General features: G+C 37.3%; 1 protein-coding gene across 5 annotated transcripts in view; it reads right to left on the minus strand.

Annotated features, from left to right (window-relative positions):
• The window catches only part of LRBA (LPS responsive beige-like anchor protein), a 590,754-nt gene that overhangs the window by 116,625 nt on the left and 453,532 nt on the right, over window positions 1–20,597 (minus strand). For all 5 annotated transcript variants that reach the window (XM_050946210.1, XM_050946208.1, XM_050946209.1 and 2 more), the window contains one exon: window positions 19,408–19,560. In XM_050946210.1, coding sequence (XP_050802167.1) covers window positions 19,408–19,560 — 153 coding nt within the window. The remainder of the gene's footprint in view (window positions 1–19,407; window positions 19,561–20,597) is intronic.

The raw sequence follows: 20,597 nt of genomic DNA on the forward strand, positions 1-20,597 counted from the left end.
ACTTAGAGAGTGCAGACATCAGGTCCATTGTTGTATGATTAATACAAGCAGCCAAGTTCTTTTAAGTCATTAAAACATGGGTTAACAAAAACAACTCTAATTATCTTCCATATTGGTATATCAGAGAGTTAATGAACTCCTAGTCTTATTTTAATACTTTCAGTACAAGGTATTTACATCCTATTATTTTAAAATTTTAATTGTTCCTACAAAGTAAAATGAAAACAGAACACCCTAATAACTCTTGGAGCATCATTATATTCCATCTTCCATTCCTAATCCTCATTACAAAATTTTTAGTCTCCTCAGAAAGCAGACAGTAAGAGATAATGTCAGTTGTGATTAGAAGGTGCCACTGCCTGCTGCCTTAAGGACTCCTCTAATTTATACTTCAAATATTTTCCATAAAGATTTAGAAGAATCGTTTGCCTGGTTTTTCTTAAACATACATATATACACACACACACACACACACACACACACACACACAATTACAATATATATTATTGCGCATAACATATTGAACATTTTAAAATGTGTTCTAAAAATGTTTATTAAAATAAGAATTTTGTTTAATTGCGCAGAACATTGTTTCTAAAATCACACAGAAAAATACTAAAAGCATAAATTTCAGCATTGAAAATAACGTACAATTTGGGAAGCCAAAAAACTTGTCATTATCTTTAAGTTGGGACTGCCTAATATTTTAAATGACTTTCTTCCTCTTCAATTACCTTCATATACAGTGACTTGCAAGCTACTGAACCCTTTAAGTTTTTATCAGCCTAGTCCAACTCCTATCAAAGACAACAGCAGTTGGATTGAACTATATATTCTTCTGAAACACTGGTTCAGAGACAGAGAACACATCATATCCCTGGGAGCTGAAGAATCTCATAAGTATACATTTTATGTCTACTTATCTACAGAAGACAAATTCTGCTCAGTCTTTCATCTGTTAATGACCAGTTTAGATACTGGTTACACTGCCTCCATCGTTCCTGTCTCTAGCCATGCCTTAATTTTTTTTTTTAAAGTAACAAGAGTACTCCAGCCAAGAAAGACCCAAATGTGGGACCAAGATTCAAATACAAGAAAAATACAGGATTAACATATTTAATATAATATTAATGTAGACGCAATTTCAAGAGTCAGTATTTCTGAAGTAAATAGTTTGCCAAAACCAAACGCTCCTCTAACTTCTCCCTTCTAGATGGGAGAAACGAAAAATTGAGTCCAAAATAAAATAAGGAACCTGTTCTGTGAATACAAGTTGGCCTTGACACTAAATTTCAATAATTGTTGTACTAGATTAGACCTATGGTCTGTCTAGTTAAGAATCCTGCCTCTCACAAGGGCGAGCACCATATATTTCAGTGGAAGGTGCAAGAAACCTTGCACTAAGGAAATGTGAAATAGTCTGTCATTTATAAAAGTCTCATCCTAGTCAATAATAGTTAGAGCTTGCCTTAAATCCTGAACATATCCCTGCTAAAACTTTTGTTAGGCTTGGCTATAACAATCCTGGATAGTCTTGAAACACATATAAATGTCCAATCTCTTTTTGAATCTTGTTAAGTTATTTGCTTTCAGTGACATTCTGTGGAAATGTGTTCTAATTAAAAAAAAAAAATTAGTTTCACACAATGTGTAATCAATCCCCTTGGTCTTATGAGAAAAGGGGAACAGAAGTTCCTGATCTACCTTTTCCACATCCCTTCTTCTTCCTTCCAGGATAAACAATCCAAATCTCTCTGCATATGAGAGTTATCCCAACCCCTTAGTCATTCTCATCATTCTTCTCTGAACTTCAGATGGTTTTAGCAACACTGCTGTTTTTCATCTTGGACTTTCACAAAACAGAAAGTTGCCAGGGAAAAGCACTTAAAGCAAAGTCTCAGCTGACTTTTTTTCGATCTTTCCATATAGGGCACAGATGGCCAGGTTTTTGCTTCCCCTCCTCTAGTTCAGTTGAAGGCCACAAATTCTCAGTTTATTTCTCCTTAGCTCCATATATATATATATAAACCCTACAAAAAGGTTTCATTTTCTTAACCAACAGTTATGACACAGATTTTTTATGCCATTATTAGATTATGAACATAACATTTATAAACAAAACCCACCTCTTAAATACAAAATTGGCAGAGTACTTTCCCTGACCAATAAATAACTTCAAGTGACCTTGCAAGAAATACAACAGTAAACGTAGCCGATTAAGTCTTTCTCACCACTATATTTATACTAGTTGAAAGTGCTGCCCCATCACTTTATATTATAGGATAAACCAAGTTTCAGTATTCTTCTTTCTGCAAAGCAACTTGTTCTTCGCAGTCCGCACCTTTCACTAAATGAAGAAAGAAGCTGCAACAGCATTTTCAAACAGTCTCCTCCATCACCTGAACCCAGTTTACTGCAATTTTTCATATATTTTCAATCTCACGCAACACTGTTTAACAGGAAGTGTCCAGTCACAGACATTAGGGGATCAGGCAAATATGTGAGACAGGCAGATTTAGTGAACACCTATTAAATGTGGCAATAGCTCAAATAACATTGTTTCCCATTTCATTTCACACAGCAATATTTTTTGTCCTCCCTGTTTTTGCTCTCAGACACCAATTTTAAAACATCTAATAACACAATAGCTGAAACCAAATTTAGTTGTCTAGATTGGTCCTAATCAACCATGTGGATTAAAGTACATTTATCTGCCTTTTATCTTCCTTTCAACATTTGTCCTTTAAAAAAAATTAATATGCTCACACTTTGTTGTCATTCAACTTTTTACAACATTCTTTCCCAACTGCATATCATCATCCTCCGCTTTCTAATATTCTTCTTGGCTGCATTACATGAATCACCCTTCATTTCAGAATTGGGCTCTCGCCTCATCCCTTTGAACCACTAGCGGATTTTCTTTTCTTTTCTAAAAACTCTTCCATTCGCAACCTGGTTCTTTTCACCATTTAACCAGACTCTGGCTTTTTGTTTTGTTTTGTTTCATCTTCCCCACACTTCCACATCTGTTCTACTCTTCCTTTTTTCCTCCAGTTCACCTTGTTTTGTATTACAAAAGGCAGGCTAATTTTACAACACTGACCTCCTATTTTCTATTTTAACTGTGCATTTTGATTGTAAAATCCATGTATTTTTCAGTAATGTTGCTTATCCGCAAGCTTACCAGGAATTTTCCAAACCAAGAGCCGATTCATCATCATTCTGCAACCTCCCTACAGCAGTTAGGCTGATGCAACAGGGCCACAGTGGAAAATACCCTGCACATAAGAAACTTCTATGCCTTGGTGCAGAGACAATTTCAATAGCTTCATGCTGCCTCCATAGCAACCTCAGGTGCAGGGGATGTTCTGGGGAGCAGCAGAGGAAGTAGGCCAAGCTTTCTTATCTCCCAAGTAGTTCTGTATCCCCACAAAGCTCCATAGTAGCCAGTGCAACAGTGGCACTACTTAGCAGGGCTGACCTGGTCTATGTTGCAGGCAAAATGACTAGAGGGGGCACAGATTGCCTATCCTCTGTACTTGGGCTGGCACCTGTGACAGGATGAATCTGCCCCCAGTGACCAGTCTGTAACCTCTACCCAGTTTATCATAACATGTGTGGGTAGTCAAGTGAAATCAACAGGACTTTCAAGAGTGCAGGATCAGGACCTAGGCTTGAGTGTTTTTAAGTTTTCCAATAAAAGACATTAAATAATTTAAAATACTTCAGATCAAACTTTACCCAAAATAGTATGTGCCACACTGAATAAATAAGAACAAAAGCAATTTTACATAAAGTAATTTTTAAATTTGTACTAGCTTTTACTCCTACATTTTAAAATGCATTCTAAACTATTGCTACCAAGTTTTATACTTACAGGTGAAGTGATTTTAATTTCAAATCACCAATTAATCCTCACAACACCCTTTTGGATAAGTATTTTCTTTTTACAGGTGGAGGAAACTGAAGCAAAGGGGTTAAATGATTTACCCATGCTCACAAAGGTATTTGTTTCAGAAATGTCATAGTTAGAAGTCTGCTCCTGACTCCCGGTCCTGGGATCACGCCAATGGAGTATGCTTCCCACAAGTGAAAGTTGTACAACTTTCTATATTCTTTAACCTTTTCTAATATTTTATGGTTAAAAGAAACAATATAGTTCTATAATATATGGTTAAGGATCATAGCACTGATGCATTAGATTTGGGGAGGAGGGCACTAACGGAACAGAAGGTGTAAGAAAATGCAACACAGGAAAAAAAATTCCCCATTTCTCCTTCTCATCTAATAGATCTTAAATAAGTGGGAACAAACAAAACAACGTATTACAGTATTTCCTGGAGACGCTGTCCTCCAGGAAATTAATCTTCAGCAGCATCCCATTCCTTGAGTAGGAAGGTGTAAGAAAATGAAAAGAACAGCTGCAAGTAAACTTAAGAACAAGTATACTGAATGAAAGATTTTGTTTAAAAGAAAAAAAAAAGCACAAATATGTTATATGGAAAATAAGTCCTGGACTAAGGGAAATGCATTAGAACACTCATGGAAAATGCTATTAAACTTGGAACAAAATAAGCCAATCACAAAGATACATTTGATGAGTCCATAAAAGAGAAAAAATTGACTACTCCAGCAGAAACAGCAGTCTTCACGGTGACTATTGATCGATATAGTAAATCACTAGGCAGCACTGGCTTATTTAATTTACATTAGCATTATTTTTACTGAAGGCATTATTGGTTTGTTTTTAAAAATTTACTGAGACACTTAATTTTGTTGAATCTTGTTCACAGTATTTTGTTTTTGAGAATGACTATTACGATTTCACATTTTGAGGCTGACTACTTTGACTTTAACTTCTTCTACCAAGAGAAGACAGAGATACTTCCCAGGAAATTGCCTTCCAAAATTTCATTAATCTTATACAGCATAGGCAATTTTGTGACTTAGCAGGACTTTATAACAGTATTAACCTGAACTCATTCATATTTTGTTGTATTTTACTTAAAACACTTACATTCCTAGTTTTGTTGAACACTTTTCAGAGGGTAATCCTTTAACTTGGGTTTAAGATGAAGGTAACATTTGGTAGTATGATATAATAGAGAGATATCAAGAGAGTACATTTGAAAATCCTTTAAAAAATCTTATTGCTTTTATACTTAGAATTTCAATAAAAAGACAGAGAGCTATCATCCTCCCTAGTAAATGATCTAACCTGTACAGTGACCCCTTAACTTATCATGCTCTTTAAAAGGGAAAAAAGATTAAGAGAAATTTACTTACTTTATATAGTAACCAGACTTATTTGACATGTGTGGTCCCTACTATATTCCATGGTGGATGTGCATGCATGCCATGCATGTGAAACTAGAAGATTTTTGATAGCAGTGTCCATTGATCCACATCTTTCTCCTCTTCATGCTCTGAGCTGAATGTATAAGGGATGACACAGACCAATCAGTTCTTTCTCTTGGATATGTCTACACTGCAATTAAACACCCACAGCTGTCCCATGTCAGCTGACTCAGGCTCATAGAGTTTGGGCTGTGGGGCTATAAAATTGCAGTGCAGACATCTGGGGTTGGGCTTGAATAAATCCCTTGCCACCGCCCCCCGCAGCTTGAAGGGGTATCAGCTCTGTGACTCCTGTTGATGTAGGGAGTTTACCTCTTGAATGAGTATCGTCTCATGAGAGCAGTCCCTAAAGAGGTTTTGGAGGGGTAGGGGAGATGAATCTATTAGATAGCCAGAATTGATGATGTCAAGAACCCATTTGTCTGCTGTCATCTGCCAAGTGTTGGGGAAACAGGTTAGGTGGCCACCAATTTTTTTTAAATCAGGCTTCTTGTTTGAAGGATATGGCATCTGGGATGATTTTACGCTCTCAGAATTTCGTACTGGGAGGCTATGGCTGGAAGGATGTAGAGCATTATATTTGCCCTGCTGCATCATTTGTTTCTGTGGTGGTGAATATTCCCTTTGATGGTAAACAGGTTGTGCTGGTCTGGGTTTGTAGTCTATCCCCAGGGACCAGAGGGTTGCCCTTGAGTCTTTCAAAGAGTGTAATGACTCATCCATTTTTTTCACTAAATAGTTTGCTCCTGTCAAAGGGCAAGTTGTCTACTGTAGACTGCACTTCCCTAGACAGCCTGGAAGAATGAAGCTGAGACTCTGAACACATGACAACAGCCATCGCCATCAACTGGGAGGCTGTCAGCTGCATCAAATGCAACTTAGAAGGAGGATCTGACAACCACCTACATTGCTTAATAAAGAGCTTGAAACTGTGCTCTATTCTCCTGTGGGGGACTGTCTGTACATTCAGCAAATTTTGAGTAACTGACAAAATTAACACCTGGTAATCAGCTACCTGGAATTTCTGGCTGGTTGAGGTAAAGAATGGACTTCTACATGCCTGATCATTTTATACACCGCTATGGCTACATCACAGCCACATGAATACGCTGCTACTTATACTGAAGTAAAGACCTTCCCCCCAAGGATGTTCAAATGTTTCGTCTCTTTCCAGGAGGGCCCATGACTGATGTTGCCTTATCCTTTCAATGGCAGTTTGTAAAACTAAACAGTTTGGGGCAGGATGTGAAAACAAAAAAAATCATCTTCCTTAGCTGGTATGAAGTATTTGTTTTCTGTCCTTTTAGGAATGGGGGCATGTGTTGCTGGCATGTGCCAGATGGTTTTCGGGGCTCCAAAATAGCTTCATTAATAGGAAGTGCTACCTTATTAGGCCCAGTGCTCTGTACAATGTTAAGGAGCTTGTGACTTGTCTCTTGGACTTCCTCCAGGGGGATCTGGAGTACGGCAGAAACCCTCCTTAAGAGGTCCTGAAAATGCCTGTAGTTGTCAAGCAGAAAAATTGATGCCAGGGCACTGCTTCATCAGGATATGAAAATATTTCTATTGGGACCATTGGGACCACTGCTTCTGGTTCTTCTTCCTCCTCTTCCATGGTCTCCTGAGGAGTTCAGGTTCCTCTCTGGGAGGGGAGGGATGTTGTGACTTTTGATGGGAATGTACGGATTTGATGTAGCATCTGTATGGATCCCACTGCCCCCAATAAAACCTGTGAAAGGGCTCAAACATTGTTTGACATGGTTTCCATGACATATGGTACTACTGATCCTGAGAGTACCCTGCCTGGTAAGATCTCCAGGGCCCAGGAGATTCTAGAAAATCAGTCTGGACTAACATCCTGTCTCTGTGGTGAGGTCCCTCACCAATGTCCAAATCCATTGAGAAGTAAAACATACGCTCTAATTCTTCAGGGAGTCCCACTGGTATTGTAAGAACATAAGAATGGCTATACTGGGTCAGACCAAAGGTCCATCCAGCCCAGTATCCTGTCTGCCAACGGTGACCAATGCCAGGTGCCCCAGAAGGAGTGAACCTAACCTGTAATGATCAAGTGATCTCTCTCCTGCCATCCATCTCCACCCTCTGACAAAGACGCTAGGGACACCATTCCTTACCCATCCTGGCTAATAGCCATTAATGGACTTAACCTCCAGGAATGTATCTAGTTCTCTTTTAAACCCTGTTCTAGTCCCAGCCTTCTTAACCTCCTCAGGCAAGGAGTTCCACAGGTTGACTGTGCGCTGTGTGAAGAACAACTTCCTTTTATTTGTTTTAAACCTGCTGCCCATTAATTTCATTTGCTGGCCCCTAGTTCTTACATTATGGGAACAAGTAAAAAACTTTTCCTTATTCACTTTCTCCACACCTCTCATGATTTTATATACCTCTATCTATCATACCCCCCCATCCCCCCGGTCTCCTCTTTTCCAAGCTGAAAAGTCCTAACCTCTTTAATCTCTCCTCATATGGGACCGGTTCCAACCCCCTAATCATTTTAGTTGCCCTTCTCTGAACTTTTTCTAATGCCAGTACATCTTTTTTAACATGAGATCACATCTGTACACAGTATTCAAAATGTGGGCATACTATGGATTTATATAAGGCCAATAAGATATTCTCCATCTTAATCTCTATCCCTTTTTTAATGATTCCTAACATCCTGTTTGATTTTTTGACCGCCGGTCCACTGCATGGACGTCTTCAAAGAACTATCCATGATGACTCCAAGATCTCTTTAGTTGTAGCTAAATTAGCCCCCATCATATTGTATGTATAGTTGGGGTTATTTTTTCCAATGTGCATTACTTTACATTTATCAACATTAAACTTCATTTGCCATTTTGTTGCCCAATCACTTAGTTTTGTGAGACCTTTTTGAAGTTCTTCACAGTCTGCTTTGGTCTTAACTATCTTGAGTAGTTTAGTAGTATCTGCAAACTTTACCCCTTTCTCCAGATCATTTATGAATAAGTTGAATAGGAGAGAGAGAGGCTTCACCCCTTATACCCTCAGTTTGGAGCACAAGGAAAAGGGCTCAGGTGCAGAAAAACAGACGCTGCTAGTAAAAATCTTCCAGTCTTCGGCACATGGAGAACATGCATATCCACAGTAGAATACACAAAGAAACCAGCAGGCAAAGAATAAGTTTTCCCTTTTATATTGTGATTAATTTTGCCCCATTAAAAAAATATCAGCAGTGTTTTTCATTTTAAAATACCGAAAGAACACTACTTCTGTCTGTATTTGCAAATGAAAACCAAGGAGGTGGGGATGGGAGGGGGCTTGAACACACTTTTTAAAAAGTTATATTCTTATGATACTTTGTTTTAAAGATTAAAACAATAAAAATGAAACAGTAAAGTTTATCCAGATTCCTGACTGGAACCAACACAATATTACTATCCTCATTAATCCGATGGGAGAGGATAGAAACAATTAAATTTAGTCAATAATAATAAAAATAATAATAATTTCATCTGAACATTAAAAAAGGAATATTTAACTGGATGAGATCTGAACAGAGGTAAACTTCTGGCCTGATTTCTTAGCTATGGTGCTAAGAGAAAAATCAGAAAAATAAAAGTAAACAATTCATATGCACACAGAATATAATATAAAAATACAAACATTAAATAAACAGAAAAATTAAACTACTTTTATTTATACCAATACTTCCAAAAGATCTTTTCACTAATGGACTGAATATCAAATTACTCAGGGAAACATTTCTATTCTGCTTTTCTTTTGCTTATGTTGATGCACCTTTCTACCTCAATGCCTTTAAAATACATATAAACTATACAGCAGGATTCTACTCTCACTTGCAAACATTTCATACAAGCATAATTCTACTGCTTCAATAACATTACTCTACATTTATATCAGAGTGAGATATGAAACATACTCAAGGTATTTAAATGAGACTACATTTTCCTTCCTTTTTCATGCTAATCCCCAAATCTTTTATTTCATACTAACTTCTCCATGAATTCCTTGTATAGGCAAGCCTATTGGCAAAGATGTAAGGATGGGATAATACAAGGGACTGGTCTATACTGAAAACTCACAGCAGCATGAAAAATCCACACCCCTGAGAGATGTAGCTATGCTGACCTAACTGGGTGTAGACAGCGCTAGGTCAACGGAAGAATTCTTGTGTCAAACTAGTTACTGTCTCTTGGGGAGGTTTATTAACTACAGCAAGGGGAGAACCCCTTCCGTCTCTGTAGTGTCTACACTGAAGCGATATAGTGAGATAGCTACAGTGCTGCAGCTGTGCCACTTTATCAAATTTTAAGTGTAGACATAGCCTCAGGGTTTCCTGTGATTGGTCATCAGACTTGGACTAAAGAGCAGTTTAAAGCTCTAACTCCTGGGAAGGTGGAAGAACACACAGTTCTGTGAAGTTTAAAATGTTTTATACCTTCTCTAAATCTCCCTTTCAGAATGTACAATCTCTTCACAGTACTGCCAAGATTTCCCAGATGTACACAACATTGTATGAGAAAGATTACGGAATGGATGCAAAATTTGAATGTGAACTTTTTATCGATACATTAATTTAGAAACATGCAAAAACACAAGATTCATGGAGAGTATGGGCTCAATAGTGAAAGATGCTCAGGTCTTCCACTCTTATTGATTTTCATAGAGTACAAGATGCTCAGCACCTTGCATGTTTGGGCTGTAAGACTTTCCTTCAGCTGCAATGAGCACACAATACCTTTTTTCCCTTGGATTAATGAACACAGCTCTTGTATGATCTATTTCTGTTAAAAATCACAGCCTCACTGCAAAGTCAAATAAATGTAGTTTACTATTTTAAGATACCTCATCAATCAGTGTGCTAAAACTTTAAGTATGTGTTTTGTGACAGTGTACACTATATATGCAAACATACTCATTTGTTTATAGACCACACACTATCTATATGTTGTCTAGAAAAACAAAGTGATTTTTGATACCATTATAACACTTATGGAGTTTACAGACATTCTCCCCCCTCCGCCCTCATGTTGCATGTAGATAACAGTTCCAAAACAAAAAAACCACATGAAATCACCTAGCTTCAGAAATACAAATGGATGTAACACCTAAACAATGCACCCCTACTGTCCACTTCATCAAATTTAAGAACTGGTAATGAAACTGCTCCCTATTTTCACCATGATCTGTTACCTTTCTTCTGGCTGACCAGCTGTCTCAATTGTCAATAGAACTGATGGGGGGCGGAGGGAGGGAAGCGAGGGGGGGGGATGCACGCAGAAAAGTTGTTTCTGTTTTTTTACTGAATTCTATTTTTGTCAAAAATTTCAGACTCTCTCTAACTGCCAGTAGCAAACACCCCCACCCCCCCCACCCCTTAATGTAAACAGTATTAAGTGTACTCTGGTTCCTTAAGGCTAAATCTAAATTACCTCAAACTATGTATGTGCTACAAAATATAGCACTGTCACTAAAATCCATTCCCTTAACAAATTTGCACGTAATACTAATAATCTGCATGGATTGTTTTGCTGCGTCACTCACCACTTTAGAACCTTAGTACATTTGTGAGATAGAGATATCTTTACAGATAAATAGGTAAGGTACAGAAAGTCACAAAGTCTGTGAACAAGGCTCTTGCGTTGACTTATTCGTGCATATGTCTACCCTCAGATTTGTCTCCCACTGACCCTGTTATACGACTCAGTAAAACCACTTCTCTGAATGATGTTTAGTGCTGGATGCCTGCGGCAAGCTTGGCAAACAGATGCAGGAAAGCGGACTTTCTCATTTGAAAGTTCTGCAGCCACTGCTCATCGCCCCAAACCTCCATTACGACACAATCCCATCAATCAGTGCTCATTCTTAGGCCCAGAAGCAGAGTTCCACCACCTGCAGCTGCTCTATGAACACCAACAACTACCCTGAATTGGCTTTTGCCAGTCCCTCAGTAATCTATACTCCAAGGAATCATCATGTCCCCCTTTGTTGTGTTTCTTCCTGCAGGCTGCAAATACTGGAAGATCTTGCATCCTGTATTTGCAGTCTTCCTGTGTCTAGTGCAGAGCTCTGCAGGCTCCATGCTTCTGCCAGAGATAGAGGACAGCAAAAAGTGCAGAGTGGGTTTGTGGAATTTTTTTTTTTTTTAAAAAGGCTTGAAAATAGTGTGACAGTGATGTCATTAAAAGGGATGGAGAAAGTTACATGCTGGGAACTTGACCTCTAGCTCCAGGAGATCCCTGAGTGACTCATTTCTACTCCACAACACATCACGAACATTTCCCAAAAGGCACTGCACTGGACAGTGGTGCAGAGTACATTGGCATACCCTACCTGTGGATTCACTTCACTTTGCATTGACATAACCACTCCATATAATATGTGAAGCACTGACGAAAGTAGCTAAGCAATATACTAACTTCAGCGGATGTGCGCTGATGTAATTTGCGTCAACCAAAGTTTGTAGTGTAGACCTGGTCTAAGTCAGGAATAGAATACAGCGACTGAGTCAGTAACAGAACCCAGACGTCCAGAGTTCCAGTCTAGCACCTTAACCTTAAGGTTACCCTGTATCTCCATTCTGTAACTCGACAATACCAAGAATTTTAATAGGCTGCAAGTAGCATAATGGCCTTGAAAATGTTTGTCAGTTCTCTAACAAATTGACTTCCTATGGATAGGGAGAGTGAAGACAAAAAAACAAATAGGTTTTGTGGTTGGCAGCACTAAGTATTGTTGCCATGGCAGTTGGCAAGGACTGTTGTCTGTTTAATGTTTTCTGGAATAAAGCACAGTAGCCTGCACTAAGGAACAATGCACCACATTGACCAATAATTATTCTCTAATTTTTACCAAACAGTGCTCTATAATACTGATTTTTTTTCCTCCACTAAGATTTGTGTTTGGGCAGGTGAAAGGTCTATTTTGTTCTTCTCACCAGCTTTCTAACTCCAAATGATTGCATTATTGCACCAGCATTTTTATAACTTGCTTGACATTTTAACAAAATTGAACAAGATGGTTAAACTACTAATTTATGAAAGGGATAATTCTGTAATAACAAACTAAAAATACTTAAATTGAGACATATTATGGAAAGCTACCATGATTGATTCTGACAATACTTTTATTTCTAAAATATTCTAATTACCAAAAAGCTGAAGGTGCTATATAATTTTTTGGATTTATGGATATTACCAGTTGATCAATAGTTTTATTAATGCAGCAAGATCTAAAATTCAGCTAACACACAAAGGTGTACAAGTCGAACTTGGACTTATCGGAGCCAGCCAGTTTGTTTTTTTAAAACTCTTCAGAAGTTATAAAATACACCCAAATTAAATCTTGCCTTTTTGGACATAAGCTCCTAGTTGAAAGATTACATACATCCTCTCCATTTTGGAGCAAGGTGACCTACGTTTATAATAATGGTAGTTATAACTGTTCCCAAAGTATCACCGGAAGTATATTATTTTAATGAAGAAGGCATTTGCAAAGCATTTGGCCTGTTTTAAGTTACTCTTAATGTACAATAATGATAAAATCAATTCCTTGCTATAATGGTTTCTGGTTTCCTTATGCAAATCATGACTAATCAAGTATGGTATCTGATCAGTAGGCAGGGCCTTGAAAAATTCTACATTAGTGTGGTAGTGTAATCAGTTATTTCAACAAGAGAAACATGATTGTTTACATATTTGTAAGGCTCTGAAACAAACAAAAACCAGGAAATTGGTAGTTAAAAGGATACCTTCAATTTAAATATATCACAGTTTTGTTCGAGAATATTTACACACTATTATTATTAGGGGATTACCATAACTGAAAGATCTGTCTCTCTTTCCTGATTATTTTGTACTTCTCTTGTTTACAAAAGTCTTTCACTCAACAAGAGGAGTGGGAAAAACAGAAGACCTTAAAAAAACTGTAGGGGGACGCAGGAGTAGGTTTAATACATTAAAATACCCTTAAATTATTTTTTGACATTCATTAGATTTCAAACTAGTGCCTATTTAAATGTAACATTATTTCCTTTACTTGTATGGTTGCGCCCATATACTTCAATGTTGTGAAGATGTTAAGTGAATGATGAAATAACAGCCTTCATTTTGTATTTCCTGGCTTTTGTTGATTTGAATGATAACCCTGAGTATTGTTTAAAAATCTGTTGGTATTTTTATTACTGTTGCACTCTTTGCATCAGTTACATGTGTGTATCTTGAAGAAATTCATTATCTTCCATTGTTGTCTGGAGTATTGTTGTAGCTTTGTTAGTCCCAGGATATGAGAAAGACAAGGGTGGGTGAGGTAATATCTTTTATTAGACCAACTTCTGTTGATGAATGAGACAAGCTTTTGAACCTCACAGGGCTCTTCTTCAGGCCTAAAAGAGGTAACCAGAGTGTCAGCTAAAAAGTCTATAAGGTGCCACAGAACTCTTTGCTGCCTTTACAGATCCAGACTAACACGGCTACCCCTCTGATACTAGCTAAATACAAGGTGGGACTGATTGTTAAGCATAAGGGGTTAACATGTGTTGCAAGGGAACCAATGAAAATGAAGTGGGCAATTAACAGCTCTGCACTGATAGGACAAAGGAAGGTTAGTATGTTACAAATGGTTATAATGAGCTATAAAACCAGTGTCTCTGTTGAGATCGTGATTTTTAGGACAGGTCTAAACTAAAAGTTAGGTCAACCCATCTACGCTGCTTAGGGATGTGGAAAAAAAACCACACTCTTGAATGGCATAGTTAAACTGACCTAACCTCCAGCGTAGACAGCGTTAGGTCAACAGAAAAATTCTTCCATGGACCTAGCTACTTTCTCCTGCGGAGATGGAATACCTATGCTGATGAGAGAACCACTCTTTGCCACAAGTGACAGGGTATTTTTGTCTTTTATCATTTTTCTCTGAGAGTTCATTCTAGAGCGTAGTGATTATCTGGTTTCACCCACATAGTTGTTCTTGGGGCGCTGATGCACTGGCTGATTTACACCACATATTGTGATAGGAATGTGTAGAAACCATGTATTTTGAAAGTGTGCTGTGGAAGTGTTGATCATTGTAGCAGTAGAAATATGTCTGCAGATCTTGCTAGGACAACAAATGCAAAACCTTATGTTTAATAATCTGTCCCATCTTGTATTTAACTGTGACACTAGTTACTTTTTTTAGATTTGAAGAAGAGCTCCGTGAAGCTCAAAAGCTTCTCTCTCTCTCTCTCTCTCTCTCTCACCAATAGAAGTTGGTTTAATAAAAGATATCTCACCTACCTCGAAGAAAACATTTTCAAATATTTTAGACGCTAATATATGGCTTTAAGTACTGCTAATGTTTGATTAACTATTATAAGTAATTTATTCCTAAGAATATGCAACAAGTTTTGAATCAGTTTGAATATTTGAATAATATTTTGCACAGTACACATTAGGTTCATAATTTTACTAATAATTACTCTTTTAGCTTTACAGAGGGACAAATACAAGGGACAACTTTGAATGATGTCTGATTAAAACTAGAATCCATTTAACTTTCAGATGTGTCTCCTAATTTTTTTGGTCCTGATCCTTCACAGCTCATCTAATACATCTATGTTGCATCAATGAAGTCATAATTCTGAATTTCTGATGTGATACAATATTACAATAGCAGTACACTGTTGTCAGACACAAATTTGTGACTACTCCACAAGATCAAGGAAAACTAGAACATATTTAAAACACTGTTAAATTCAATAAATGATCTAAAACCCCTGAAAAATACTGACCAGATACATTTGTATTCCATCTACGGGGGTAGAAGACTGAACAAAAACAATTTATTTCACAGCTTGATGAACGACTATTATTTTGATCAAATAAAGTCTTCTTTACCAAAAAATATTGATTCATGCTTTCTGTTGTCAAACTATACAAGATATGAAGAGGAAATAAATTTGCAAGTAAAAACTGTATTTTACAATGCTAAAATGTAGTTTATATTACATTATTAGACTCATTTAGCTGACTGTATGACACTGCTTCCATCAAAATGTAGTATTATCCATCCAGCATTCTCGTCTTTCTCCCATCACTACACACAAAAGAAAGCCAGATATGCAAATCTATTCTATTTAAAATATATCCTATATACTGTTTTTAAAAACAGATTGGGAATCAGTTTTAAGTAAGTTTGTCAGTCAATTAACGTTCTGAACCCCTGCTATTGACCCAGTAGTGTACAATCTGTTATTATGCACTGACCTACATATCATCTGTTCCTCGTACTGGTCTGTTCCAGGAAGACAGACAGCTGCAACACTATATCCTTGTTCAACCTGAGGACCATCTGACTTTAATTGTAGCACACAGCTTGATGTGGGTCTGCTTATGAGAAGCCAAAGTATCACACTGTAATAATCTGGAAAAGCAGAAACCTGCCAACACAGGACTGAAAACAGGGGCCTGGGCTGTCTGGCTGGCTGACGGGCTGCAGGAAATATGATTAATGAGCAAGGTATAATGATATCAGGAACCTGATTAGCACCACAAAAAGGTCACAGATCAAAGCAGTATGCATTTCATGAGCTCCAATCATTGCATAAAATCTGTGGTCTTGAAAAGGTAAACTGAAATGCAAGAGGAAAAAAATCTGTGTGTGATAGCTTACAAAAAAGAGCACTTACAATAGTATAATCATAATTTAGTCTGATACAGGAAGTTGTAAGGAAATATTAAATGATTCAGTGCTGTTTTGTAACAACCATTTTTAATAATATTTCTGAGGCACTGACTTTCAGGTGACTGCTAGTAAATATGCTTATTCTAATAAAAAATAGTCATTTTGTTCATTATGCTAAACCCACAAATATTTCAAAGAAAATTATTAGTATTTTTGCATACAATTTGATAGTTTTTATTCAACTGTAAGACAGGAGATCACTAATGGCACTGCCCATAAAAATATTCACAATGGAACCAAGCCTTACTAGCACAATAAATTTACTTGTTATACACACCCAGCTTAAATTAGTTTGTTAACTAGTTAGTTAAAGGCTTTAATTTAACACTGCAGGGCTGTTCAAAACTTTCTTTGTTTATGAATTACACTAATATTAACAGGGATTTGTGGTATGGCCAGAAGGGCTATTATCAGAAGCAAAGCTCTCAAAGAAATTTTATATGGTGCAGCTTTTCAAGTCCCTATTTTCTCCCTCCCCAAAATGAGTTTATGCCACCAAAAATGTTCTACTGCATCAAATTATATAATACTTTCAAAATTATACCTTCAGGTAAAAAAGTCTTATTGAGCAAAACATTTTTATTTTTAATAATCATTTTGCATTTTCTCTCTTGATGAAAGAACCATTTTAGGACAAAAACGTAGAATGAAAACCTTCATTATTAATACTGCAAGTTTTACCTACATGCCAGATATTAAGATGAGCAGCATAATAATTAACATAAAACCTTTCTAAACTAAATAACTTTAATAAGTCACTTTCATTAATGAACATTTACTTGAAAACTAAACCAAGTGAGAAACAAAAATTAGATATTTACATCTGAACAATAATCTAGAGTTGTAAGAACATATTTAACTAATTTTTAAGATCTGAAAAATATTTAAACTGTGAATTAAAGTAAATTAAAATTTGAAATTGCAAATGATCCAAGGTTAGAAAAGTGCTGCCCCTTTCAGACCTGAAATAACGTTACCGCATATAATACAACTAATGTTACAGTTAGTTATATAATAAAAAACACAGTTTTCACTCTATTTCTTTTTTTCTGAAATGATCTTTCAGGGAGTACCAAAATAAAGCAGGATTTACTATATAGATCCTAAGTAGATAAAGAAAAAGACTACTAAAGTCTTTTTAAGAATACAAACTGAGTGTATTACCATATAAAAGATATAGCTCTAAGGGGATACTATATTTAGTGCCCAAGAATTTAACAGTAATAATTAAAAAGCATCTGCTTCCCACTGATCAGGCACTTCATCTGAAAATATAGCACAAGGGAGAGATATCAAGTAGAGCTGCAAAAAGGCAGAGATTATTAGCAAAGGCCTTGGGAAATGAGAGGAGGAGGAAAAGTCAGTCCTGAAGGCAGAAAGAAAAAATGGATGCTGGGGTCAGAAAGAAAGAGAAAAAGAAAGAGCGGGTACTGGAATATTGGAAAGGAGTTGGGGAATATTGTTCATGTCCCCAGTAGGAAAATTAGGATTTATAATTATCACTGATGCAACCCTATTAGTGGTGGACAAGGCAGATCTGTTGGCACAAGTGCAGCTAGGAGTGTTGGATTGTGGTTCTTAATTTTGCCAGCGGAGAGACAGCTTCTATTGAGCAAGATTAGATTATGAGGTGGTAAAAACACCTATCACTACTACAGCCTCCACTGATGGCCCTAACTTCCCTAGTGTGGACAATGACAGAAAGATGGACATACGCAAGAATAAAAAATACTGTTGTGAGCAAATCAAGATGCTAAATTACACTGAACAAGTCTGCAGTGGTGTTTTCTGTTCTTAGAATCGTACTGAATCATCAACGCATGTTGAACTCAGAGTTTGAGTATCATATTCATAATACATCAAACTTCATCAAGCCCTGTAACACCCAAAGTTGCACTCGAACCTGCATTGTTTAAGAGGTAGCAGCCTTGCTATCTGAAGTCTGTGCATGTTTTAATCTTAATTTGACATGTACTTTTTCCCTTAAAACAATACACCTGAATTGTTCCAGATAACTTTATGTTTTAAAATCTTTATAGCTTGTCCTATAACTATTTCAAGCATTAATATTCCTGATTTTCATGACCCTAACATACACAGACCCAAGCATACACTCAATAGTATTTCCAAGGCCATGAATAAATGTATTCTTTCTGGCTTGTTTGTAAACCTAAGAAATATTAGGAAGGTCAAGTCTGGTGTTTCCTGGTCTTCTTGGAAGACATTTTAGCATTTCTGAAGTGTACAGTGGGATTTCATATCTTAATTAAATATTTTCTATAAGGGTTGCAAAACAGTAACTGAGTGGGCCATGGACAGGCTATCAATTGTTATCTCGATTCTCAGCTTTAATTTTTTTAAAACTCTCTATACGTTATGGTTGGCAAGAAAGTATGTCCTGAGTGTCGCTGATGGAGAGACCTTTGAGTCTGCAGAGAGCCTGAAGCGATAGCTCTGACGTGTGAACTGCCCCATTCATTTCAGTGGGTGCTAACTCAGATGACAGTGATATTACTTTCAAAATAGCCCAGTTCCTTATTTCACTGTTCCAAACATATAAGAAACAGAGGACATGCTATATTATGAAGACCAACACCAGGGCTTCTCAACATTTAGGAGGGAAAGACTCCCTGGGAGGGATTAGGGGGAAGAGGTGGGACATAGAAGATGTATAAATTAAGATGTGTAGGCCTTTAAAACCACATGGCACAAATACAAGAGAGTGGGGGGGGTTATTGTTTTTATTTTCCTGAATGGCAGCTCAGCTTTCAAATGTCTGAAAAAACACTCCCTTAATGGAAAGGGTGGGGGCACTGACTCTTTAAGAAAGACACCACTTCTCCCAAATGTTCATTAGACACTGGAGTTAAATAAGTGTTAAAAAAAAAGCAAATAAAAATAGACATTTTAAGCAGCCTGGCTGACTGAAAATCAATCAATTTTCAGTCTCTTGTGATAGGATAATTATATTAGTCCTTCAATCATCAAGTCTTTTAATGGTAGACAAGATCTGAATATAAAAAACAATTATGTAGCGCCCCTTGCTCTACTTTTTCTTTACAATATCCCCCCCAATGCATTACTTATCTTTACAAGGTACAAAGAAAGTTTAAAGCAAAAAGAGTGAGGGGCCAAGCCTCCCCTGTCCCCACTCTGTAAGAAACCTTTACTCCCTTAGATTGCATCAGATTATCATTTTCAGTAATAGTTTAATGTAAATTCTAGCTACACACAGAAGAAAGGACAAATGACGATAAGCTATTTTAATAGAGAAGTTGTGAGAACTGGCCCTTAACTGACAAAAGATGATAGCCATCTTACCAGCCTGTTTATGCGAACAAATTCTTCTGGGGTTTTGGCCCATGGTGGAAGTTCAACATCAGATACTACTGTTCCATCATCCATCACACCTAGATTGTAATTGTTGAGGTTGACAAACATCTCTGGGAGATAATAAAATTCAGGAATCAGCTCCTGTATGCAAAGGAAAAACAATATTATGTTACAAATTCTAACATACAACACAGTTACTTAAAGCATTAATGATGGGGGAGGGGGGCAGAGTGCAATAAGAGGAACATTAAACACTCACAGATAGAAATCCTCTCTCATTACTTCACAAACATTTAAAGCCTCTTCAGATTTGGAAAGCCCTGATCGTGCTCTTAACACAGTGGAAGGGAGCATTTTTCAGGAAATATTTTACAATATATTTTGTTGATTAAAAAACATATGTAAAATGTTTTTGGTTACAGGTTTATCTGACAAATATTCATAGACAATCTTTTAAAACCATTTAGGTGAGAAACAAATTAAGACCTCATGGTGCAAATTTTGGCTGAAACCTGAGGCAAAACTGCTCCTTTCAAGTTTCATACCAATTCCTACATTTAAAAGAATAACTACCAAGTGTACAAAGGGTAATCATAACACTGCACACAAGCAGTGCCTGCTACAATAGTTATAATGATGCAAAACAGTAATAATTAAGGCTACGATTCTGTCATGGGTATTTTTAAATAAAAGTCGTGGACAGATCGTGGGCAATAAACAAAAATTCATGGAAACCTGTGACCTGTACCTGACTTTTACTAAAAAATTCCCTGGGGAGGAGGCAGACGGGGGACAAAGAGAGCTGCTGGGGCTTGCAGCTGCTCAGCCCCACCAGCTGCTCCTGCAGCAGGGGCTGACTACTACTCCTCCAGCCCCAGAGGAGCTGAACCAACACTGGTGGCAGCCCCAGGGCTGGCCGCTGGCCAGCTGTTCCGGCAGCCGCTGCTCTGAGGCTGACAGCTGCTCCAGACCTGCCCCAAAAGAAGTCCCAGAAAGTCACGGAATCCATGACCTCTGTGACAGAATCTTAGCCTTGGTAATAATTCCAATGTGGTCATACATACTGTCTGAAGTATTCACCATTTGGTCTGAAATTATCCATGTTTGGTCCCTGCTCAAAGTAAATTTTCTGTAAAGTTTGAAATCTATGGAGTATACCAGATTAAAACTAGAGTAAT

This window comes from Gopherus flavomarginatus, chromosome 3 (genome assembly GCF_025201925.1).
Source record: "Gopherus flavomarginatus isolate rGopFla2 chromosome 3, rGopFla2.mat.asm, whole genome shotgun sequence".
Lineage (NCBI taxonomy): Eukaryota > Metazoa > Chordata > Testudines > Testudinidae > Gopherus > Gopherus flavomarginatus.